General features: G+C 41.9%; 1 protein-coding gene and 2 non-coding genes across 4 annotated transcripts in view; 1 reads left to right on the plus strand and 2 right to left on the minus strand.

Annotated features, from left to right (window-relative positions):
• Window positions 1-8: 8 nt before the first annotated feature.
• On the minus strand, window positions 9-128 carry trnal-caa (transfer RNA leucine (anticodon CAA)). The gene is made up of 2 exons: window positions 91-128; window positions 9-62 (listed from the first exon to the last, which is right to left on the minus strand). It is a non-coding gene; the product is annotated as a tRNA-Leu (tRNA).
• A 2,776-nt stretch (window positions 129-2,904) lies between these two features.
• trnar-ucu (transfer RNA arginine (anticodon UCU)) lies at window positions 2,905-2,998 on the minus strand. The gene is made up of 2 exons: window positions 2,962-2,998; window positions 2,905-2,940 (listed from the first exon to the last, which is right to left on the minus strand). It is a non-coding gene; the product is annotated as a tRNA-Arg (tRNA).
• A 715-nt stretch (window positions 2,999-3,713) lies between these two features.
• The window catches only part of cacnb2b (calcium channel, voltage-dependent, beta 2b), a 35,235-nt gene continuing 11,960 nt past the window's right edge, over window positions 3,714-26,988 (plus strand). Inside the window, exons 1-2 of one of the 2 annotated variants that reach the window (XM_058642742.1) lie at window positions 3,714-4,594; window positions 26,847-26,912. In XM_058642742.1, the coding sequence (XP_058498725.1) occupies window positions 4,547-4,594; window positions 26,847-26,912 (114 nt within the window). In that variant the 5' untranslated portion in view covers window positions 3,714-4,546. Of the gene's footprint in view, window positions 4,595-13,534; window positions 14,001-26,846; window positions 26,913-26,988 lie in introns of those variants that run through there. The other variant, XM_058642752.1, reaches the window with a different exon arrangement.

Genomic DNA, 26,988 nt, shown 5'->3' on the forward strand with positions numbered 1-26,988 from the left:
AATAAATATGTCAGTATGTATGGAGTGGGATTTGAACCCACGCCTCCAATCGGAGACCAGAAGTCCCATTCCAGTGGAAGGATTTGAATCCTTGAGTCTGGCGCCTTAGACCGCTCGGCCATCCTGACACGATTTGTTGTGTCTCAATCAACAGCTCTCACTCAGACATAGAAAATGTCAGGTGCTCTGTTTTTGTATTTCATGGAAAAAAAAATTTTTAACAGTAAAACTTACATACAGAAGCACTGTTTTAGAATCATTCTATTTCCATTGTGACAATTTTCATTTTTAAACGGCAAGGTCCAATCTAAGCCACGCAGCAGTGAACAAATGAAAGAACTCGGTCTTTCTTTCACATCTGGAGTCAGATATCATAATAAGCAGTAAATCTGTCTGTCATGGCCGGGGTGCAAACCCTGGGCTCTGGTTTCAAAGCACAACTCCTTCCAATTTGAGCTAACGGAGCTAACAGAGGTGACGGGTGCCCAGGGCCGTCTGTGCTGCTCCGTCCCTGGCCATAAATAATACATTATAAAACCGAAGCCGGACTTTGGACACGCCTGGTTTAGTGGTTAGCCTTTGCAGCACGACCCGGTCAGAACAAGGGCCTTTCTGCATGGAGTTTGCGCGATCTCCCCATGTTGTACGTGTGGGTTCTCCAGTTTCCTATAGGTTAATTTGACAATAGGACAATTGACCATAGGTGTGACTGTGAGAATGAATGGCTGTTTGTCTCTGTGTGGCCCTGGTATGGACTGGTGACCTGTCCAGGGTGCAGCCCGCTTATCACCCTATCTCAGCTAAGATTGGCACTACATGAATGAATGAGATTGTGTATATGTGCAAGGAATCAACAAACACAGCTGTATAATACTGTATATTCCCATTATGTTAATGAGGGAGAGCGTTTTATCTCTCAAACATTGTAATGACCTTATACCCCGAGTATGAATATTCAGTACTTTAGTTTTCATGTGGAAAAATATGAAGGTTTTTCAAGTCCAGTGGTCCCAAACCATGTTAAAAACATAAGTACTGCCTTCTCTTATTTGTGGGACACACAAATGGGTCTGGAGTTTCATTCAGGGTCCTCCAATCCACGTTTTTCATGAAGATTTATGTGTATATTTTCAAAATTACACATGTGAAATGACGTTTCAGATATGGCTGTAAAACAAATTAGCTCTTGTCGTGATTTATGGTCATTTGTGTCATGATACTTGGCTCCAAATGTACGAAGTTTGGGAAAACATTTCTTTTGTATTGTTTGATTTATTTATTTTTTCAGTTCACTTTTGTGATCCCTAACCCAGAGAGCAAGGTTTAGACCAGATCACTGATATCATACCAATTCTAATCTGCACAGAACCATAACAGAATAAACAGCCTCTGCTTTTCTCTCATTATTCCGATCACATTTTCTCAGCATATGTTTGCCTTCTCTTACAGATCCAGCTCATAAACAGCTCTTTGCCGTTTTGCAGCTTTTAATTCCTTGCCCTGTCCTTGGCAGTATGCAAATGTGCATCTCCGTCTCGTCTGCTGCCTGTGGTGCAGCAGGAACTGCGGTGCTTTATGTTTTCTTGGCCATGTAACTCTCTGAAATGTAACCCTGGCTTATATGTGTGTGGGTGAAGAGTAACAGCGCTGCTGAGTGACTGGTGTTGGCTGGAATTTGCAGTGCTCCATCAGGACAAGTCTGACAGACTTACACCTCCACAGAGCACTTGTTCTTTGTCTGTGGGACATAATGTTAAAGGATGCTTTGCCAAAGCAGCTACTCCTGTCTCTCCAGGAGAAAAAAGGGGGGAAGGAACAAGATCATGGAATTAGAAAAACAACAGCAACATCCTCAGTGATGAATTCTGTGATTGTCAGAGTAAAATTGATATCCCTCTCAGTGGCATCTCAAAAGCATTATTAATGATATTCATGGCGGTTTACAGCAGTCATTTACAGTGAGGAATGAGGGCTGGCCTGCTTTCATGAACCAGTGTGTGGCCTATAATTATCTCTCCTTAATTTCCCCACAGCCACAATCAGACGCCTCCTTAATGATTCATATTATACGCAACAAAGCATTAGTGCAGCTCGGCCGACTGTGGCCGTTTTACTGAACACCGTGTCAACAGTGTGTGCCCCGGTCGTCTTCATTGGACTCTCAGTCAAATACACTGTTGATGCATGCGGAGAGAAGCTTTGCATGATTAATCTGGGTCTCTGTTTTTATAATAAATGAGAGGATTCACCCGCAGCAGCATCACTGCAACATATTGGATTTAAAGTTTATGTCAAGTAGTTTTTATTACTGTGCAAAGACCTGCTTTGGATGAATCATACTCATAGTTTTCAATTATCCAGTTTGAATATCTCGTCTTCGAGCCAAGGGACTGCAAAAAAAAATGATTTGGTGATCCCTTAACTTTACATTTGGCCACCACCACCATGAGGTCAAAATTTGACTGACTTGACTGACACTCTTTCCATCCTGAGCTGCTCTTTTTATTAACATGTTTGGGGCAGGCCATGGCCAAGTGGAAGGGAATTGGGCCCGTAACCGGAGGGCTGCAGATTCAAAACTGCAGTGTGTAACACAGAAGATGATTTTTTTGTTTTTATTCTGCTTCTGTTTTAGTCTTCACAAACAGAAACTATGTTACGTTATTGGCATGCTGCAGACGTCTTTTGAAACTTTGAAACTTTTGAAAATTCTGTCGAGTAATTGGAGGGAGCATTTTTATGTATGTATCAGCAGCAGAGAGTTTGGGTGCAGCTGGGTACCTCGCATGTTATAGAGGTCATAGTCATCTCTGTAGTTAGCTGCAGGTGACTGTTGAAGAGATTGGTGGAAATGGTGTCACAGAAGATGGCATCATCTTTTGAAGGTATCATTTCAAAAGTCTCCGACTCTGGTGGGACTCGAACCCACAACCTTTGAATTACTTCATTTCCAGAAGGCACTAGAAGTCCAATGCGCTGTCCATTGCGCCACAGAGCCCATGTATTTGTACACAGGGGCTGTTGTCTCCATCTAACTTGATATAAAATGAATCGCTTCCTGTGTGCAGCTGCCAAAATGCTGGTTAACACAGAGTGAGTTGTGGGGAGCTGGCAGGCTTCATCTGCATTGTGCCTGAATGTAATAGACATGTGTTTATATTTCAAAGTTATGCACCTAATTTTAATACAAGGATGTCAGCGGCTTATCTGTGGGAAAGTTCTTGAAAGAAACCCAGGAACAGGTTGAAATATTCTCACTTACATGGAGGAGTTTTTTTTTTGTGCCTCCTCTGCTTGCTCTCAAGGTAAGAGGAGAAAGGAAAGAAAAGAAAAGCGTGACAGCAGAGAAGAGAAATGATACAAAAGGAATCAACAGCAGAGGGACAGAGAGCAGACGCTGCAGGGAGAGATGAGGACAATGAGATAGACTTAAGGAAAAAGCAGAGAGAACAGATAGAGATGACAGAGGTGAGTTGCTGCTGTTGAGGAGGGGTGGAGGCTTTGTAAATCTGAGGGGCTGGAGGCGCATTTGAATTCAGGCTGTGTGTCTCCTGCGCTAGCCGAATGTTACCTGCTCTAGCATGGCAACAGAGAGAGGGAGAGAGGGAGAGAGAGAGGGAGAGAGGGAGAGGGCAGCGAGCTTCAGCTGCAGCCTGCACACACACTTCCACACACGAGCATGTACAGTCACAACAGGGGTGCAAAGAGTGACTCAGGTAAGCAGGAACGCCCCGACAGAGAGAGAGAGAGAGAGGGAAGCAGTGTGTTAAAGAGAGATACTGGAGGAGGAGGAGGAGCCACAGAGCTGAGATTTCTTTTTCCTTTTTTTTTTGAGCAGAAGGAAAAGAAGAATTAGACAGAGCCCCAAAAAAATCTATGGATCTGAACTCCCGGGGTGAGCTTATCAGGGAGGGACAGACAGAGATACAGGCAAGATGACCGTGAAGTGATGCAGGAGCTGTGATTGGACGAGAGAGAGAGATCTGAGGATGAAAATGACAGTTGGTTTCTGTAGTGAGACTATACGGGGGTCTTAAGCTGACGCGGGACTGAAGGGGAGGATTATTCAACAGGGTGAGCTGGGACAAAGGTGTGGCAGTGTGAGGGTAAATGAACACATGGCAAAGGATGAACCACCTGTGTCCTTCTGATTTGAGGTGAGCACACGCTTACACACACACACACACACACACAAAGCCACATCTCAACACAAGACTTACAAACCTCCGTCTTTATGACAACTGCTGGATTTCGCACAGACTGCATGAGACTCCCCACAGAGCACTGGAGACGCTGTGAGATGCCTGCACTCATGTGAGGACAAAACTTAGTGGAGCTGAAACTCAAACCCCAGGTGAAACCTCCCTTGCGACAACCTGTGGAGGTAGGAAATTGGATTCCTTTCCCTGTCTCGCGATCCTAAACCCACTGGACGAGCTGGAGATCAGGTGGAGCAACCTGTGCCATGACGATCCTGCCCTGAATTGACCCACTCCTGAGGCTCCTATCAGCCTGTCCCCTCCTCTCCCCCTAACTGGATGTCTTGATGTTTTGCTGTGGGCTGGGACACTGGCGGAGAGTGCAGTCCACCTATGTAAGTGACCATCGCAGCATCACATCCATAGCAACAAAGGGTGGATGTTGTTTATGTGCACAAGAGAGTGTCCATTATTTTATCATGTTAACATTGATGCACTATTACTGCTGTGTCCTTCATTCATACATCCAGGCATCTGCAGTATATAACACAGGCAGCTGTGTGTTTGTGTGTGTGTGCGTGTGTTTGTGTATGACTCCTTCATCCTGTGTTCTGCTGCTAAGGTGTTCACTCGGTGAGACGGTGAGAGCTGCAGTTTATCAGCACCGAAAAAACAGCTCTCTGTAAAGATCCCTGTGTGGGACTTCCTTCAGAAATGACTTGTAAAACTGATACTGCATGGTTTATTATTTTTTTTTTTTTTCACTGTGCGAGGCAACAGTTTGATTTAATCCCTGAACGGAGTGAAGTGAGCACTTTTATTAATCGTCGTACATATCAGTGATAAAGTGGTTTTAAAAACATGACTGCTGCCAAGGAGAGCTGCTCTCCTTCACATCATTTGACAGGTGCAGTTATCTCATTACCACCCAGATTTAAAGCTCCAGTGTGTAACTTCTGTCACCAAAACACGGTAGATTCTCGCTCTCGCCCTCTGCCGGGTCTTCTGTAAAGTTACCTGTCGTATATCTGTCTTCAAACATCAGCGCGTTCATCCAGATTTCATCCAGGAAAGTTGGAGCTGCCTCATCCAGTGAACAGCAGCATCAGCAGCTGTGTTTGGCACATACAGGCACAGAATGCTTTAGAGCAGCCATTCCTAAACTGAAGAGTGCCAGGGTCCACTTTGCAATCTGATAATCCTCTGAGGTCCACACCCAAACCTTAAATCACAACTGATCAACACACAATATTTTTAAAATCAGTCAACTTCATTTTTTTTTCTCATCTTATCTTTCATCACACACATGTGGTTATAACAGCTGGGCTGAAGGTTTAGCTTCACAACAATTTACAAATGAAAATTAACAAGTTAACACAGTACAAATACTGAAATGTTAGGCCTGTATGTATGCTGACTGGCTGACACTGGATACTTACACTGTTTTATTTCTTATAATCTATCGTACATATTTCACAGCAATTTAAAACTTAAATACAAAAGTGAAAATTAAAAAATCATATTAATTTACTTATATTTAATGACCAGCACGATTTATCAATATCAGGTGACCATGTTCATGTGAAGCAAAATTGGGATCGTGACATGGGAAGTCCCATTCAACAAGTTCAGATGTGTGTATCTCAGTGACATCTGAACTGATCAGGATGAATTTTGTCATGTTTATGTAAGATGGTAATAACTAGAAGCAGTTAAAGTTCTACACAGGTCAGATCCAGCAGATCAAACTGTAAAAATGCCAATATATAAAATGCATTTGGTGAGTTCAAGCATTGGCAGAAGTCTGCAATTTAGTAGCATATGATTGTTGATATTTGAACCCTGAGAACACAGAGCATTTCGGCTGCTTTTTTCCCATTACTCTGTTAAAACGTATGTTCAGAGGCTATAAGAACGTGTCTTAGATCCATTTTACAGCACAACCTATAGGCAATCTGATGAAAATAACCCGTATGATTTATGTAAACACACCTGAGCAAAAAGTAGTCAAAACCTTTTAAAACCAGATTGAATTTGTGAAATTTTGAAATAAGTCACACAGTTCAATGTTTGCAAAAATAAAATAAAAACAGTCTGTTTAGTGACTTCTGCACAATTATCGCTACTCCTGTCTAAAAATCAAAAAGAAAGAAAAAAAACCTGATACAAAACAAATCATAATTTTGACTTAATAACACATAAGATAGGATAAAAAATGCATTATTGTAAAGCCTGAAGATACGACGTATAAACACACACGCCCAGGATGTCCATTTACCAAGGGTGTGCCTGTGGCACTGATCTGTGCCACGTGAGCACTAAAGGTTAATGTTAAGCACTACAGCTTTAACTTCTTCTCAATGAAAAGCACAGAGGACCTAACTCCTCTCCTCCACCTGTTTCTCTTTGTTGTCTTTCCTCTTACTCTTTTCCCGCCATTGCTCCCCTCTCTGTCACTTTCTTCCACGCTGATTGCTTCTTCATCACAACTGTATTTCAATTATTCAGGGTTGTTTTTTGTCTCTCTCTCTGTGTACGTTTGTCTCTCTGACCTCTGTTGCAGCCGATACGCCACAGTCTCCAAACTGTGCATTGTGCAGTGCTGCTGACTGCAGAGAACCCCGTCATTACCACAGTCCTATATGAAATAGGCTTACTGTCAGCCCTCGAAGCTGGATAGGCTGTCAGCGCAGAGCCTCGCAGATTACCACATACTGTATGCCTGCGTGCAATGTGTGCCCACCTCAGCAACAAGCCAGAAAAAGAAGCTTAGCGAGTCAAAAAGCCACACACGGTTAAAAGATGTGAGACTTCAAGTGCATAGAAACCTGGTGCCCACATGCAGAGTGTGTCTTATTGATTCACGTTAAAACTCTGAGCTGAGAAAATGCTGGAAATCATAAAGATGTAAAAAAAAAAAATATATATATATTTACTTTAGACTTGAAAAAGCTTAAGATAAACAGTGAGGCCCGTCTGCCACATGTGCTGCAAGGACATTACTCATCCATTTTCATTTCATTTGCTGCAACACATTATGTGTTGTATGGGCAACGACACACTGTCATCTGTGAGATTCAAAAAGGTGAATCAATCATAGTTTAAGCCTTGTTTTAGGACAGTGGTTCCCCCAGTGCACTGAAGAATACATGTGGAATAACCATACGAACTGAAAATAGGTGAACTAGACATAATTGTTCCTCCACTGTGGGTTATTTAGAACAAAATACTGAGTACAGCACTCTAAAACTGCCATTAGAACACAGCAATCAGAAATATTTTAATTTAAACATATTGTGCAAAGTAGAATGAAGGTGTGTTAGGTAAGATGTAGAGATGCTTGCTGTTCTAGTGCTGCCTCACGCCTGTACATACAGTATTCTCCACAAGAACAGAGACTTTTGTTCTCTCTCCCAGGGCTGCGAGAAAAGGATGACGTCATTATTTTCTCGCAGCCCTCATTTGGGAGTTCTCGCAGCTTGTTCCTGAAAACATCATCTGGGCAGATTTCAAGTGGTTGATGGAGACATTTAATGCAGAAATGTTGAAATGAGGACTTCCCAGTGTTTCTGTACTTGTGTTTCCTTGTGAAGTAGGAATTATCCTGGCCAAAACTATAACTTTGTTCTTGTTCTTTCCACCAGTCACAAAATGACTTGTGTGTGACGTGATGTAAAATAGCACAAGCAGTGCACAAGCAGTGAACAGTTTCCCGTCGCTAAATACTTTCGAAGTCCCTAATCTCACAGAATTAGTATAACCTGGGCACCTTGTGTTATTTAGAACTTACCCCCACATCTGTGTTAAGTGAGATTGTGAGATTTTACTCGAATTTAATGTCAAGGGTTGAGGTTCCCAGGGCCGATGGGCTCAATGGCAGGGCACTCGCTGGAGGAGAGGGTCACCTCTAACCCATGGCTGCCCCCCGACTCTGAACCTTGACCCCAGTGCGGTTGCTGTGACCATGGGAATCTGTGTTATTTTTGCAACCATCAGAATTGCCCCCAAGTGGCTATTTATTCAATAACATATTTGTATATTCTTGCTTCCTAGTTGGCTTCAGGAAGAAACTGGAAGACCAACATTTACATGGTCAACGTGTCACGACCTCTTAAAATCAACCTGAACTATGACTTTTAACTTAGTGTGTCTTTGATCGTTGTACTGTTCGTCTCAGTTTTGTCTGAATGAGTGAGTGAATGATTGTTGGCCCGGTCATACAACCCTACTCACATTGGAGCTATAAATTCAATCCATTTATTCCAAATCTGATAAATTGGTCTTTTTGGGTCCTCAAAGAATAAGTCAACTTTTCCATTATGAAAATTTCTAAAATTGTTCTGTGCCAATCGTCCAATGTAGGTGGGACAGGGTTTAGCCATGTTCTAGTGATTGATTTTTTTTTACTTGCTGCCAAAAGGGCCTGCAGCAGCTTTGAATTGCTCCTTCGTTTCAAAAACACAACATGGCCTCAACAAGAGTCTCCAAGTCCATGGGTATTTGAGTCCTTAATACAGTGGTTAATATTCTATGGATGTCTTTCCAATACAAGTTCAATTTGGGGCAGTCCCAGGATATATGAAAATGATTTGCCTCCGTTGAACCACGCTGTCTCCACATATTTCACTTTTAATGTGTTTTATGGGTAGAATATTTTTTATTTACAATCTCACTAGAAAGCATGGAATCCAGGTTAAGGTCAGAAAACATACACATAAAGATTCCGTGAGTCTTTAGAGCACTGTTGTTAGCGCTGACTCGCTGTTTCCTCGTTCTTATCCTTTGTTTCAGTGACACAGTTTTGGCAGCAGTCATCTGTTGTGGCATTTTCACCAACAAGTGCACACATTACTCCAACTTCTCTGGCAATGTTCCTGGTTACATGCGACTGGTTTGTGTCCACGTGCGATGCAAGTGTATATTTCTGTGTGAGCTGCAGAGTCGTTTCTGTTCCACTATTTGACATTTCCACCAGTGACAATAGATACTGGGAGAACACAACATGGTTTTTTTTAGTTAGCGAACGACTAACACATGCAGTTTGCATCCAGGTGGCTAAAATAATAACACAGTAAAAAAGTCATAATGTTCAAATTAGTTATAACATACAAATCCCTGCTGTAATAATCTACGTCCATATCCTCCTAAAGCTTCCCCTGAACTATTATTTTAAGTTGCTTGTAAACCTGTTGTGACCTGACTTACAGCCAGGGACAGCAATATATTTATATTTATGCCACTGTGACTCCAAGAGGGAGTGTGTCAAAACTCTGTGTGAGATTTAGGAAACATTTTATTTGTCGATCCCTCTCTTAAGTCACTGTGCAGTGTCTTTGCTCTGTCTTTGTTAAACAGGCAAGAAATGGCAGTAGAGTATTTCAACACAATGTGTTTGTTTTGTCTTTAATCATATGTTAGTGGATTAGTAATCTGCCATGCCCTCAATAGACTGGCCGTCCATCACCTCCTTCCTTCTTCCTTCCACTTGATCCACCTCTTTGTCCCCTCTCTCTCTCTCTCTTTCCTCCGTCCATCCCCCGTCAATCTCCTCTCACAGATGTTAGGTTAGCTCAGCTCATGGCAGGATTGGCCGTTTACTGGCCCCAGCCTCTGGCATCACGGAGGAGGAGCATAAGCCAGATGTCTGGTTGCATATTCATACAGGGTTTATGAATTTGATAAGAGCCGGCAGCCAACACTAAAAAAGGAGGAGGAAGAGAGTGCTTCAGAAACTTTACTGCACATTCTGCCTCTGACAGACAGTTCTGGAGCTATTCTGTTTTTTTTTTTTTTTTGTTTCTCTTGTGCTCCCACTCCTTCTCCACCTCTTCCTTTTTCTCGTGGAGTCAGTTTTGGAACATGCACTGCTGTGGTGTGATTGGCTGGTGACGCTCCAGGCAGATGTAAATCTGGCAATGGTTGTTGGCACGGGGGAAACGGTGGAGGACGTCAAATGAAAAGCTTGTCTCCATCTCTGAGCGGGCTGCTGAGGCTGCTGCTGGTTCTGCTGTTGCTAAAGGTGGACGGGACGTCTGTGTGTGTGTGTGTGTGTGTGTCCATGTGTGTGTGAGGACGGTGAGTCTATCCGGAGTTGGCCCTGGAAGTCATGTCAAAAGTGTCCAAGAACAAAAATGTCTCCTGGGTGAGTATGGCCGTTCAGCCTGGTAGTTTAGAGGACAGGGAGTTGACTGGGTGTGAAGGGGGAACGCTGTTGGTGGTGCTGTTTTGAAATGTGTTGTGTACTGTATGTCTGTAGTCCTTATGATGAAGACTACATATAGGCATGCAGTGGGCAGCAATAAGGTCACCGCTTCAGATTCTTGTTTGACCGAGGCGAGGGCCTTTGTGCATGGGTACTCTTGAGTCCTCAGAGGACCCATGAGGACTCAGTCCTCATGGGTACTCTGGCTTCCTTCCTCACACAGTTCAAAACATGCAGATTGGGGATTAGGTTAATTGGACACCGTAACTTGATCATCTCTGTATGTTGACCCTGCGATGGACTGGTGAACTGTGCAGGCTGTACCCCGCCTTTTGCCTTATGTCAGCCTGCCCTGTGTTGTGTGGAGGATTAATGACATTCATCCATCATACAGTACTCGGCTGTACTCTGTTTGGTATCAAGCTTGTTATTTTCCATCACTTCATTGTACCTCCTTCCTCAACATAGGCATGGTCGTCATAGCACGGCTGCACAAAACGCTACATACGCCAGACTCCTCTGTTAAATATTAAGATTTTAGAAATGTCCTTGCTAAAAGTTGGAGATGAACGCATGTTTCCGGATTCTGAAGTCTATTTTTTACTGATCTACATTTCGGTATTGTTCAGTTTGATTCTTGTGTTGGGCGTCGCGCTCATGACTCTTCCAGTGACGGCACTCTCTGACTAATCAGTGGCTGGCAGTTTATTGAGGTCACATTTTTAGTATCGGCTCCGCTCGCTTGGAACCTCACCAGAGCAGGTACTAAAAAGTAGTGCTTGAACTGTATGATAGAAAAGCCCCAAAATGTGGTAAAAAGATGGATGGATGGATGGACATATAGAGAATTTAGACTCGTGGGCTTGTACTTATCTAAACAGATGCTCTGTGTTGGACCAAACAAGGATGTTTCATGGGTATAATTCAGGTAAATAAACATGACCTTTGTTTCTGCCTTAATGTGTCCAACAGCTGTGCAGTCAAAAATGATCCCAAAGCTCCAACCTGCATTACACCATCCTGCCCTAAATCAAAGAGTATTAACCAAAAAGTGACGATAAGCCTCGAGAGTGGAAGCAGCTAATGTGTGCTGAGTCTGCGTGACCATAGTTGAATAAATACGATTACATGATTTTCACCTCTGTCTTTTTGCAGCCCATAATGGGTCTTTTTTTTTTTTTTTCAAGTCCAAACAGGTGGGTCATCTTCTCATTTCTAGACCCCGTGGAGACCAGAGTGGGAGGCTGTCTGGGTCTTTGCCTGAAACTGTGCATGCCATCCATCTCTGGCCCGGCGGTTCAACACACACACACTCATGCAACAGATTTTGAATGCGACAGAAGAATCTCAAGTACACGTCCACCTACTAGTTAGTTCAGTGGACATGGAATTGTAGTTTTAATTTTTTTTTAAAAAAGGCTTATCCTTAGGCTTCTATTTAATTGTCTCTGTAATTGTTGTCTCTGCAGTCAGTGTGATTGTTAGACAGCTTGACGGATAATGATTAATGCAGAAGACACCTCACTAACATCTGTTAGAGAGAAACAAACTTAATTTGCAGGGTGGGTGTAGTGCTTGAAAGGAAACAAGCTAATTTACGCATCGTATAAATGGTACACTGGGTTTTATTTACTGAGAATACTAATACTTCCTCTGTTTCATGACAGAACTAATCTGACTGCCTTTTGTGACATCTACACAGTTGTGTTTACTGAATGGGCGCATCCTGCTGGAGGAGATCTGTGATGTCAGGGGCCAGATTTAGCGAGTTTAGATTCTGGAACAATCCCACGGGCTAAATGACTTTGGAATACAAATAGACCTTTTTTTTTTTACATGTAAGTAGACGTATGCCATTATTTTCTTGCGAGGCGTCCGGTTTGGTATTTCCAGTCAGTAGTTAGGTAGTTTTATGCAGCAGGCAGGACAACAACAGGTATCATGTGTGCAAACAGGGGTTGCTATGAAAGCAGTTGGTTCAAACAAAGGGCTTTAATGGAACCAGAATGTTTTGATCATCAGCTGCAAATAAGAAGGGAATGTTGCTGTTGTCCCTATCGATAGTCCCGAAGTGCCGCACAAAAACAGGAAGTTGGACCCTTAGTTACTTTAAAAAATAGGGTCTATAGGGAATGTGTGTGGGTACAGCGGTGTGTGTGTCTTGAAGGTCCAGATGTGTCAGTGTCAGAGCCCCTTGCTACACACTTCCACAGGCTGTTCTATCGCACGACAGCCCTGCTTTTCTTTTTCCCTCTCACTTATGTAACACTCACTCGTCTGTGTCCCTCGGCTCCCAAAGCTCTTCCTGGAGATTCTGGTACTTCACCATGTTGCCCATCTGCTGATGTCCGCTGCCTGGCTATCCAGTGGACAGACAGGTCACAGCTACTAATGGACCATGCAGTGTCATGGGTGTTACTTATCTTTCAACAATAATGGAGGAAAGTATTTTGGAATAACACATATTTAGTTTAAATATGTCATAGTCAAAAGCATTGTCGCCATGATTTGAAAGGGTCAGTTCACTCAAGTTTGTCATTAAATGTTGTTTTTCTAGCTTTCCTGGTATTTCTGGTGACTATTTTGTTGCTGTTGGCAGGTTTTCTGTCGCTCTGCATAAATCATGCGGATCATTGGCCTGCTTGGTTGTAAGTCTATCCAATTGCGTTTGATCAATGTCCGCTGGTCAAACTCTTGCAAGTGGGAGGTGAGTATGTTCAAATCTTAGCCTTAAACTTAACAGGATCCTCACAGATAAGTTTCTGCCTCGGAAGGACCAGGTTTTGGTCTCTGTGAAGACTACTGGTCTTATGATATTAGCAGTTGTGGTGACATTACTGGCGCTAAGATGAGAAACGACCTCAGAAAAAAAAGAAAGGCCTGATTTTTCTCATTTTAAAGCTAAGTACCTAAGCCTAAACTAAACCCAATTCTAACCCTAATCGTAAAACCACGTCTTAACCCTGAAAATTCCCTTTAAATTTGTGGGGCCCAGATCCTCACAAAGGTTTCTAAGGTTTTTGGACCAAAGTATAAATATACACACACACACACACACATATCAGGCATCACAGCCTCAGAGGAAGGAGCTAACTAACACTGACTCAGTCCCCACTTTGCTGTGTATCAGTCATGCTGGACAGAGAGGACAGAGAGGACAGAGACACCAGAGACACCTTCCTCCTCCTCGGTGCTTGTCAGAGTGAGCGGTGTGCAGCGCAACAGATGCCGCACAGAGAAATAAGCCTTTAATACCCTCGGGACTCGGGAAAGGGTATAACCACTCTCTCAACACGGACTTAAGTGAAACCTCGCACGCAACTCACCCGTGTCTCCGGCGGTGTCTCGTGCGTCGCGTCGCGGCTGTATTTCACTTTTACGCACGAAACGGCGCTGGATGAATGCGCGGTGGCGTTTTTTTGGAACATTTGACGGCGTCTTTGGCTGAATCCACCTGGTGTAAATGTAGACACAGCCTCGTGCCATGCTTGTCAGTGTCCAATCTCATGGAGCCAGGTGAACGATAATTTGGACTGGGGATTAAAGTCGTGGAATAACACGAGAGGCTCGTTTAACTCACCATGCCGCCTAAGAAAAAGGTAAAACATGCGATTTGTAATGTTTTACCTTTGCAATGTTTGTGTGTGTGTGTGTGTTGAACAGGAAGAGTAGGAGGATGCACCATCTGTTGCACAGCGCGTTAATCCTGGTGTGAGGCCTTTCCGCATCATTGCACTCACTGTTACAGTCACAATGCGCAGGGCAGACAGGGATTCATATCCTCATGCATGTATCATGTGCCATGCTGTGGCCAACTGAACACCACAGGCTTCAGAGACAGGGTTACATCACCAATGGCCTGTGAAAATCACATGGATTAAATCTCTCCCCTCCTGCACTTATTGTTTCTTTCAATTAGAACTCTTTGACTTGCTGTGAGACATTGGTGTTCCATATTGTGTGACATTTATCGGATATTTATTTATTCTCTCTTTCTGCAGGATGGATATTTTGCATTACAGCAGGTTTTTTCTTCCTCTGTATGATTACTCCGTATACTATTATATCTTGAGTTGATAGTCTCATCTTTTCCATGAAACACTTACTTTGCTTAAAGGTAGTGTCAAAATCCACAAAATCGTTTTGGGGAAGTTGCACATTGCAGCGGAATATCCCTCTCCTCACCCTTTGTAGCCTTCACTTAGCATCACAACTGGAAATAATGTTCAGTTTGTCGTAAAATCACGATAGTCCAAAATGGTGGCCTCTGTAGAGCTGACCCAGCTAATGATATTAACATAGGCTCATTCTGAGGTAATGAAATAAAACAACATGCATACAATGAGGCAATTGTACACTAAATTATAGATACTTTTCTTCAATTTCTACCAAATGGAAATAATTTCACCTACATTTTACACACTGGACCTTTTAAATAAAAGAAGTACTAATGTCATTTGCAAGCACTGAGAGAGAATTTCAGTGGAAAAGCCTTTAATACTTTAACATTCCACCATGTGCATTGGATTCACTGAGTATTTGTGCTGTGCATCTTCACTGGCCTCACAATTTGATTCCGATGACTATCAAGATGCATCTCAGGCCTAATTCTCTTTGTCTCACATCGCTATTTTTCCTAATTTTTTTTACCAGTTAATACAAGCTGTCGGATACATATGGAATTGGAATATGGAATTTAAACATTTCTTTACAGATGAAATCGAAATGTTCCATCCCCGAAAAACAAAGCACATTTTTCTGCTGTTGAGCTGCAGCTTCTAGCACCTGGAAAATCAACAAATATTAATGTTAAAGGCGACTATAATTGATTATGTGCTGTAGGGATGCACCAGTTTATCAATAGGATATCGGATATCTGCAAACACGTCCAGATCCCGCCAATAGGACGAATGACTACATTTCTAATGACTTCTATACTTGCTCCCTTTGAAACTATATATCTACATCTGCTGCAACATGAATTTGAAAAATATTCTGCTTATTTTTAAAACAGAGGAGTTTATCGGCCCAAGCTTTCCCGATATATATATATAGGCAGATTGGATGTTGGCAAATATTGAGCTTCAGCTTCTAGGACCTGGAAATTCAACAAGCAATGATGTTACATGGCTGTGCTGGATTGTGCACTGTCATTACATTGTTGCATGCCCACACTGTGATGCATTATTCTCAACACCCCTCCTGTTTTAGCCATCTGGAAATATCTATGTTGTGCAGGTGTAGATTTCCTGAGCTACAGGTCTGACGTTATAATCCAAACAGTGAACATAGTTGAGCCTTCAGCAGATACAGGGTCAGATTTATGTCAACAGCCGGTGGAGACTGTAATACATTGATAAATAACCAGGATGCTAACAACAAATGAGAGGCACAAGAGGGATTTTGTAGAACCCTGTAGATGCCGTGTACTGTATTGGATTTCAGTGCGTGGTTAGTGCTGGCCCACTACTTGTTACCCAGAATAGGAAAAGCCTCTTAGTAGCTGTTAGTGGGGCATTACATCCAGATACCTGCTCCTCTTCCAGGCAGAAAGTGGAGCAATGAGGTGCTGGAGTGAGTTGTGTGGAAAGTTGGTAGTTTGGGGTTTCCAAATTGATTTTTAAATGACTTGCGTCCGTGGCTCTCACTTCACCCGATGAGTGACTTGATGCAGAGAGTGAGAAATCATCACGGCACGAATGAATGGCAAAAATATATTTATTTATTTTTAAATAATCCCCTCACTTGCGTGTGCGCACGCACACAGACGTCCTCAGCCAACCCTAATCATGTTGCATCATGGTGCTGTGCAGTGACGGGCAAAGAGACTTGGTGTCTATGAAACCTATCTTTTACAGGAGCCAGGACTTAAGTCGTATAGATAAAATGTATGCAGCTATTCTGTATCCGTATCTGATGCCTCTCAGGGAGCTCGAGTATGTTAAGTCCGAGCAGCGGTCTGTTGTCTGTCGGTGAGAAGTTTGTTTCTCTCCGTCTCTCTTTCTCTCCAAAGCCGAGATTGACACATGCTATCTTAATCTCCTTACTCACAGACAATCATGACCCAGAGAGAGAGAGAGAGAGCACATACATGTTGCTTTTCCTCTGTAATTCCTCTGAATTTCCCATTTGATTTTGCTTTTACTGGCGAGCTGTCCAGGGTGTACCTCACCTATTGCTTTATGTCAGCTGAGATTGGCACAGCGACCACCATGTGGATGATGAAGTGGTAGAAAATGTATGGATGGATTTTGCTTTTCTTTCAAAGCAAATCTTTCTGTTCTTTTTGCATCGACAATATTTTAAACATGCAGACTTTCGCCATAGAGTTCCAGATGTCATGTTACACAGCCATGGTGGCAGGAACACGCTTCTGCACAAATTAACAGCAAGTAAATGAACACAATATTACAGAATCTATACCTAATATGAAGTAAAATGCTCGCTTTGAGCATATTTAATGGCAGTGATCCATCTGTGCCGTCTCTCAGGATCTTTGGTGATTTAGCAAAATACTCCCCCCTCTGCTTGTCCTCGTCTGTTTTGGCTACTATCCACCCTCTTCACTTTTATCAAAAACAGCCAGTGAAGATACGAGTTGCCAAAAATGGACAAAAGTATTTGGCCACCCAAGTATTGAATGCAGGTGCTTCACTCAGGCTTTGGGCTAGATCGCTTATCTCCAATGAAGGCCAATCTTAACGCTTCAGCATACCAAGACATTTTGGACAACGCTCTGCGTCCAACAATTTGAGGAAGGTTCATTACTATTCCAACATGACTGTGTCTCAGTGCACAAAGCAAGGACTGACAGGTTTTTGGTGTGGAAGAACTTGACTTGACCCACACAGAGCCCTGACCTCAATCACAACGAGCACCTTTGGGATGAACTGGAACAGAGATTGTGAGCCAGGACTTCTCGTCCAACATCCGTTGCATAAGTGCTCTACAGAATGAATGGACACAGATTCACCATAGAAACACTTCAAAATCTTGAGGAAAGTCTTACAAAGAAGAATGGAAGCTGTGATATCCAAGTACTGAATATGTATTTGAATACGTCATTACGGTCTCTGATTTGTTGCAATGGTCAAGTGTCCATGTAGTGTATATACTGTGTACTGCCAGTATATGTCTATGGAATTGAACAGCGCAGCTTCCTGCCGTCACCAGAGTGACTCGTGGTGGCAGATAATGTAATACAACTCTTCTATTGTTACTTTAACACTTTGAATAAAGCCTGAACCCAAACTACATGAAGTTAATCAAATAGGAATTGTTTGTTTTCCTCGAAGACTTGAGTGGAGCTCAGAGGCTTAATCAGCGTTGTGTGAACACATTTTGAAAATGGTTTTGAATGTAACAGACATTTGCACACATTTCAGTGTCGTGGAGTATGGTTTTAACTCACTTACTGACATGAAAAGCAAAAAAAAACACACAAACAAATGAGAAAGAACCCAAGTCTCAATAAGTGGAGATCTAAAGTGCCGTGACACAGCCTTTTACTCCACAGACGGCAGCTCATGCCAAAGTAAAGACGGCAGTGCCAGCTGGGATGTATCTGCTCCATGGGAGCATCAGGCAAAAGGCCTGGTGCCAGATGATGCAAAGCAGCTGATTAGACAGCACATAGGATTGGTGCACAGCGTGCGGAAAGTCTGGTAACTGCCAAGAGACAAAGCGGCAAAGAAGTTGAGCTGTTCCTCCGTTACAGGCAGACATTTGTAGGTGAAAATAAGGAATTTTCAAACACCTGGGCTCAGCGCCAGCAGCTCATTAAGAGGCCCGACAGGAAATTTGTCACAATTAGATTAGTGACCTGCTCTTCAGACAACAGGGAGCTTTAGTAAAGGGTGATTAGTAAGCAGGCAGTGTTTGTTTTTTTCCTGGCGCATGATTTTATCTTCTTAAGCTCACGAGCAAGGTTTTTAATGAAGGTTTTTAGGCTTAGGTCAAAGACTAATGAGACTGTCACTTTGACTAACCCGAGACATGGACACAGATTAGGGATGGGAATCATAGTGTACCGATGATATCAAGATACAGTGATTCAGTGATAATCAACATATTGCAAGACAATCATATAGTGATACATCACGATATCTGTCTAAAGTTAATAATGCAGGATTTCTCTATTTATTCACCACATAGAAAATAAAGTGTATGAAGTCTATGTATTGAACGTGGATGGCCAACTCCCTCTTCGTCGGCCAGGTAACTTCTGCCCAAGTTTCCCTCATTCATTTGAGGAGACATGAAGTTGCAATGCCCGGCAAGTGAATCTGAGACTTTACTTTAGAGCGCCTTCATTTGTTAATGACAATATCAATATTTGCCCCGGCGTATCAATTATGGTTTTGCATGAGGAAGGATGAAGATATATCAGCAAATTAATATTTTACACAGATATACACACGTTAACACATGGACATGGACACATCTGTACTGCCGAGCTGGTTTAAAACACAGTTTTTCCTCTTGACCAGCCTCAGTGTCAGCACAGTTGAAGCCAGATCCACTCTGTCTCAGAACTGATGTTAATATCAGGTCCGAAGGGGGCTACTACTGTGTCCATGTGGCCTCTGCATTAAAGCTGAACTTTGGAAGTCTGGTCAGTTTTTCGCCTTTTCCTCGACGGAGCTCCCTTTTGTGTCTACTGCTTTATCCACACTGTCATAGAAACTCCCCTCCTCCATTCCCCCTCTCCTGGCCATGTGCATTGTCCGTGCTGATGGAAGAACACCCACCGAAAACAAACCAGCAATGGGCATTGTTCGTAGAAATGGTCAAACAATAGCAAACAGGAAGTGTAAATACACATAAATACATAAAGCACACAGAGATTATTCAAAAGACACTCGCAACTGCAACTGCAAGAACGCCAGCTCGGCATCCGTTTTGCACGCTTCTGGTTTTTTTTCATTTCTCACCATTCGGAAAAAAGCAATTCATGTTGGAGACCCGAGACCTTGCAAGACCTCCTGAGCCCGAGGTCAGCAGCCATGATCTTGCAAGGCTGGTTCTCCACTAAAAGACAGTAGGGGGAGTGGAGAGAGCCCTCAATCTCCCCGCTACAAGACATTGAACCCTCACAATGACTCCAAAGATGTTAAATAAGGGTACAAATCCTGCTTAGTTCTGCTTTAATAATTTTAAATTGAATGCTGTTCAGTCTGAGCTATGTGAGAAACATGCACATACTGTGTGAGTCAGGGTGAGAATCTGCTACTGGCACCGATTGTATTACCAGATCTTTATTCCTGTCCCTCTCTTCGTCTTTTGTGTGATTGGTCATGTAGTGGATTTGAATGAGAATATGAGGTTTGTTTGACATAAAGCACAACCAGTGGAACTGAGCTCTGCCAAATTTAAACTCAGACTTAATTATAAGTTAATGGATCTCCCTCATCTTTTAGTTTTTAGTTAGTTGGTCGATGAGGATGGAGTGGATTTCATTTGGAGTTGAAGACACTGAACGGTGAATATGCTGGAGGATGATTTTTATCTTCATTTGTGTCGTTCTGAGGATCACAGCATGTTGAGAATTGTCATCAGTGCCAGTCATTTATGCTGAGGTTGCATATTCCGCTTAATGGTTGTCATGGTAATGGCTCCCAATGTGTTGAGGGATTGTGCAGCAAGAATGGTATCTTTGTGTTACGTACACCAAGTGTGTACCAGAATCTGCTGCAGTGGACAATTTCTACTTGTGCTAAGTCGTGCTGAGAGGAAATGTAAAATAAAATGAACTCCCTAGTCCTGTAGTCCATGGGCTCAAATGTGTGGCTTCAATAGTTTCTAGAAATCATCTGTGATGAGGAATAGCTTTGATATTTGACTGTATTTGTATCAAATCTGATTCTTTTAGCTAAGATTATGCTACAGTTTATTAGTTGCCAACTATATTTACGACCCCACCCTTCAGTTTTGAAAATCTACAGTTTATTCCGGTTAATTCCCATGGAAAGTTTCCCATTTTGAAACCCCCATATGTTGCACAATTCGATGATCAATGGGTCATGCAAAACTACTAGCCACTAGGGCTGTAATCAACCAAAGAAAGTCTTGGTCGACTGAAGCCCAGGAATTTCGCACTGTGCGAGATTGAACATAGGAGCTCAGCTTCACGGCTCAGACACAAATAGCCTGCAGTTATAACGCGAATCAACAATTATTGAAAACAAACATTGAAATATTATATAATATAAATATAATTCTGTGATGAACATATACTCAAAACAGACGGAGCAACCTAACGCAGACAAGTTAGCTTTCCGTTTTTATATGATATGCCATGTTTTCAGTCGTGCTGTGGTATGTTAACTGTTGCCGGCAAACTAGCATTCGACTTTTTTCCTGCCATCTATTTTTGTAAAAAGCTGCCACACTGCCAATGTCTTTGACATGGATGTTAGAGGAGGACTGAAGGATGTTCTTTAATCTGTCTCTAGTGGGTTGGGCTAATCCAAAATAGTGAAAACAAGGGGGGGTGTTCTCTGAAGACACGCTGTTACCTGTGAAAACACCCCCATTAGCATGTGGTACTTTCCTCCTGATGAAATTAACCATAGACTGTATGAAATTAACATGGCAAAAAATCAACCAATCAGAATTTTGGTCGAGCCAGAACATATCGACCAATTTAGGGTAGTCTATACTGCAAATGAATCTTGGGTGTTGTCGTCACTATCATCTAACTCACTCTTTAGGCATTGCTAACCCTAACCCCTATTTCAATTATTTTTTCTGAACTCTGGATTTGTTTTTGTAATGTTCTGTACGCTTGTAGCACTTGCTTGTAAATGTAAATCTCTTGTGCGATGCTTTTGCAAGAGTGCAGTAGATTTATGCTCTTCTAAAACCTTAATGTGCTCATTGTTGACCCCTGAGACTGATGGATGTAAAACAACGGCAACAACCGAAACGGTGGCAATTACTCTGTTTTACTTTAGAAACAAATGCGTTATAGGCACGCAGAGGTGAGGTTATTGTCTGATTTATAATTTGCTGTTTTATTAATATTATTAATTATTTATTTAATTATTATTTAATTACAGTACCTGGCTAGGGTGTGTGTGTGTGTGTGTGTGTGTTCTGTGAAGCAATTTGTGTGTCTCGTGAGACCTACGACTTTTTGAGACCTCCCAAATCTGTGGACTCCTGGTTGGCGGCACTGATCTTGCAAGGCTGGTTTTTCACTAACAGACAGTAGGGGGAGTAGAGACAGCCCACAACAAGCCTTTGTTCCGATAGCAATCCTGCATAGTTCCGCCTTACATATAGGTAGGTCTGGCAGTTGTCACAGTGCAGGTAGCGCACAGTAGCTTCTATCTCAAGTTTCAAGAACCTTTAATATTCCCTAAGGTCAATTAGATTCCGAAACGAACATGTATGACAAAAAACACTTAAGATTACAATAGGTAATTTCAAAGTCTAATCACTGCAGGGACAAATAAATCTTTTAGTCTGTATCTCGGCAGCAGATATCTGCATCCGGAATGAAGCAACTTGAACTCTTCATGTCTCAAAAGGGACCAAAAAAGTGTCAAAAGGACCAAGAAGAAGTATACCAATAGTGGCTCATGTAGTAGATGCAATGGAGGTGACATCTAACCAAGCCTGGTTAATGTTCAAGTGGTTTGTATAAAGGTCAATGAAAGTATTTGAAGGCAGGCATCTGCTTCTCTTGTCCTCAGCTCATTATTTTGAGCTGTAGGTTGCTGTTGCATTTTCATCAGTCTGAAGCTCACAAGAGAAAGTTTACTTTGTTTCATTCATAACTTCCTGTTTGTGTTACAGTATGTGTTGTTGAGAATATGGGAATGATTGAAAGAGGCTATGACGATGCTTTGTTGTAGTCCTCTTTCAAGAGCACAGTTTCTTGTGTCCTCTGGTGAAACGCAGTGATCCAGGTCAGCCAGCTGACTCCTGGTGATTCGATGGCTCTCGATTAGATTTATTTTAGTTCAGGGATTGAGTTGATCTCCCCACTCGGACACTCCCCTCCTAATGTACTCATGTAGCATGTGCAGAAAGAGCTGTGTAAACACTTTTGTGTGGCACTCTTGTGTGAGTCAACTTCAGGTAGCGCACAAGAGAGAAAAAGGCCACCGCTTCACTCAAATCATCCTTCCTTTGTCCACTCTGAGATCACATCTCAGCCATGTGATCACACTAATGAGCTGAGATGATTGAGGGACGGATAAATGTGTGTTTGCCTACCCCTGCACTAAATTGACCCCATAGGTGTCAGAGTGAATGGTTGTTCGTCTCCTGTTGCGATGGACTGGCGACGTGTCCAAGGTGAAAAAGACAGAATGAGTGAAAGAAACTTGTTTTACAGGTTGTATTTGTCAAAATTGGGCTTTTAATGGACAGAGGGAGGATTCTGTGTGATTTTTTAAAACTTGACCTTTAGCAAATATATCTGCATGCAGCATGGACGACTGAGATGGCCACCACAACTGTGCTTTAAGTTAAGCTACTGAATGTGAATCATATTTTCAATAATACACATTAAGATGTGACCTTTTTCTCGAATACAAACCTCATTTTTGCTTCACCTTCACTTATACAGTAGACAGTTTCTCTGCAGTAGTGAGCTCATGATTGTTTAATAATTCAGCGTTGGCGTTTTTGCACAATTGGCCGAGTGACTTTGGCTTGCAGGAGAGGCGGTTGCTGTGCTAACAGATGTCTACACCAGTCATGGGTAAACAAAATAACCCTCCCTGGGTATAATTGTACCGCAGGGAGATTCACTTCCCTTCTCTCCTCATCACATTGCCTTCACCGTTTTCACATTGATTCCTGTGAATTCTCCCGTCTTTTTCTGGTTTTCATGAGTTTGTGGCACCTAGAAAAATCTGAAGGAAGGATTTCAAACCCTAAAATTCACAAGACAAAGGGACATTTAAAATTAGTATGGAATTTGGTGTGGGAGTGTGAGTGTGAGCCAAACTTCTCATTCTGGGCAGAAAAGCCTGTCTAATGAAGAGGAAATGCAGCAATTGTACAATTAGACAGGTGAAGTGGCTAAAATTGTCTGCTCAGCTCCACTAGAAACTCAACATAAACTCAAATCTAAGAACAGAAAACCCCACAAAACATTCTCTCATTGTGAATGTTTTTATGTGAGTTCATGTCACCCTGAGCAAATGTACTTCCTACAATACATTTCCTTTGTCTTTGTTTTACCTCTGCCAAAACACACCTTCTTTTCTTTCTTCATATCCTTCCTTCCTTTGTAGATTCCTTTGTAGATTCTGTTGTCTTTCTTCCCTCCATCCCTCCACCTTCCCTTCAGTGTTCTCACTTCATTTTTATGTGAGATATTAAGTCCTTTGGAGTCAGTTCCATGCATTAAATGACATGCAGCATAATCCGTCACTGTCAGAGACAGAGCGTCTCATGAGTTGTCAGGCAGAACTCTCATTTGGAATAACATAGACGGTGGGATTGAGTGATGGGATGAAGGAGATCCAAAGGGGAATTGTTACTAGAGCTGAAACGATTAATTGATTAAGCAATTATTAATCGATTACTAAATAAATCGACAACTATTTTGATAATCGATGAATCGGTTTGAAGCTTTTTTCATGATTAAAACAAGATTTTCAATTGTCTAAACTTAAGATATGAATATTTTCTTAATTTCTTTGCTCTGGATAACAAAGAAATCATTAAAAGTTAATCATTTGGTTTGTGGACAAAACAAGACATTTGAGAACATCATCCTTTCCAGGTTTGACAATCACCAATCAACATTTTTTAAGGTTTTCTGATATTTTATGGACCAAACAATTAATCGATTAATCGAGAAAATAATCGACAGATTAATCGATTATGAAAATAATCGTTTGCTGCAGCTCTAGTTGTGACCTGCTGGTTGAGCATGATGTTTGACCTGTGAACACAATCTTGTTGACATTGAGAATCACTCGGCGTAGTCTCATGAGCCTGTACAAATCACGTGAATGCTTTGCCATGCTGGTTTATTTTTTTGTGAAAACAAAGACTTTGGTCCCCACTAAAGCGTGTATAAATAAATCCAAATCAGGAAAAGTGCTGCACAGAACGATAATCTCAATCCTATATTTCTTTAGAATTAGGCTGAAATATTTCACTGCAACAGGGTTGAAGAGGTTCAGCGATGGTGCAGTCAAATCAATCATATATGCAATGAAAGTATATGAAACTTAAACTGTTGTAATCTTCCTTTTGCCAAAGTTAGACATTTCAGGATGTTGGGTTGTTATCACATGTTGTCAGAATTCCACTTTTCAGTTGGACTTTTGTTCTGCACTTTGAACCAAAGACTCTCCTATTCATGCTTTAAATAATTAAAGAAACCACAAACCCCTGGACGAGTGTGTAATGAAACACTTAGTACTTAAATTAAGCCATTAAACTCAAAAAAAGTCATTAGGCTTTCAAGTCATGTAACATTGTGTGCTCTGCGACGCCTGGGACGTGTCCACTTTAGTAGGGACCAAAGTCTGCAAATGTCGCCGTTTGTCCACGTTTTTTCCAGAATATAAACGTAAATGCTCTTGTATCAAACTTCCTGTTGATGGAGGAACTGAACTACTGACCGACTTGGTTTATAGGTCGAAGTCCATGAAAGTCACTGTTGGTCATTGTTTCTGAATCAGTATCAGAAACACTTAAGCGTATTTTGTATCGCAGAATATAAATATGAACACCATTTGTTTGACAAACATGTCAAACAAGTGACATTTTTACCATTTTGGTTGCAGTTTAACTTCATATTGTACACAAACACAGAGCTAGTTTAGCTACAGTCCTGCAGGAGTCTGCTCTTCTCTCTGTTCTTATTATCGACTTGAACAGAACTCCATAATTCTTTACTCCACAGTTCTCAGCCACTATTGTGTGAGGAGGAGAATCTCAGCATTTTCTTTATATTTGAGAGAGAGACAGAGAGAGAGAGAGAGAGAGAGAGAGATGATTTGTGACTTTTGGAATGCAAGTGTGTATCACGAGCGCCAGATTGACGTCGGGCTGTGCCACCTCCTGGCTATGACACAGAGGGCGTTCATTACCATGTCTTTGAGGGGACAATTCAATCTCTGGGACACATGGCACACAACCCAGAGCATCCTCTGGAGGGATTCACTGCAACACCTCTTGACAGTTGAAGATGGGAGGATGTGGGGGAAAAGGAATGGAAATGAGAAAGATGCTATGAAGTGATGAGTTTAACGGTGAAGTGTTCTGTCAGTTTGCATTTGGGCAGAGAGTAGAAGAAATTTGATAAACCAATAATAATAGTTTTGACCTCCTGTACTAGAGCTGTCCCTTCTTATTTGAAATTCGGCATTAATTCAAACATGGGGTGTAAAGTTCATGTTCCAGCTGTAATGACCTGTTTGAAAATGCATGCTGCAGTCTCATAGACCATTTGAAGTAGTACGCCTTAGGATCCAGCACAGAGAGCTCTTGGAGATGCAAAGTCCACATGAAGGAGACTCCTCTCTCTACAGATAGCAAGCTGCTGCTTTGGGGGAGATACAGATCCAAGTAACCACTACTCTCTGTAAGCTAGCTCATAAATGTCTGTGTGTGCCAGGGACATCATGAAACCAGTGCCGACCCAAGCCCTCAGAGTAGCCGGCACCTATTGTTGATACAAATGTAAAAGTGTGAATTGCATTATTTTGCAATAGTTATAGTTATTTACACCAAACCAGTGTATCACAAAAGTGGCCTAGTATTAATTTGCACTTTCGTATTCAGTGAAGTCACTCAGTGTGCTGATACTGAACTTCAATTAAACAAGTAAACCAGTTGAATGACTTTGGTTTTCTAGCCAAATAACATAAGTATAATAATATTTAGATATCTAAATATATCTTAAGATATCTAGATTTCTTTAATATGTTAAACTACAGATTTCTTAGTCCGCTTATGCCTTGGACCGGCTCTGGGTGAAATGACAGTATTTTTTTGTTTGACAGGAATTCCTTTCAATCAGTAGAGATAGGTTAATGAATAGTTTTTATATACTATATGTATATTTATGTATATATATATTTATATATATATATATATATATATATATATATATATATATACATATATATATAAATTATAGATAGTATAATGAGATGTGATAATAAACTCATTGGTGCTTTGGTGATGGTGGTTGAAGTCTGGGCAGTGATGAGGAGGAAGAGGGCGAGTGTTACAGCAACACACCACATGTATGACAAAGAAAAGCTGACTAAAAATGACTTCAGTGATAAATGTAACCAAATATTCACAGTCCACTTAGTCTGCATCACTGAACACACTGCAGTGACCAGTTGAAGTGATTGAACAGTCATTACTGTGTCTCTCTCTCTCTCTCTCTCTCTCTCTCTCTCTCTCTCTCTCTCTCTCTCTCTCTCTCTCTCTCTCTCTCTCTCCCCCTCTTGCAGGGAGAGCGTCACGATTCGGATGCCGTTGAGGAGAGAAACGCCCAGGTGCAGCTGGAGAAGGCCAAGGTACTATTTCACTGTTGCATCATGGTCTCAGCTGACCCGACCCACTGCTGCTCACACATTGACTCATTTTTTTTAG

The sequence above is a fragment of the Solea solea genome, chromosome 1 (assembly GCF_958295425.1).
Source record: "Solea solea chromosome 1, fSolSol10.1, whole genome shotgun sequence".
Taxonomy (NCBI): Eukaryota; Metazoa; Chordata; class Actinopteri; order Pleuronectiformes; family Soleidae; genus Solea; species Solea solea.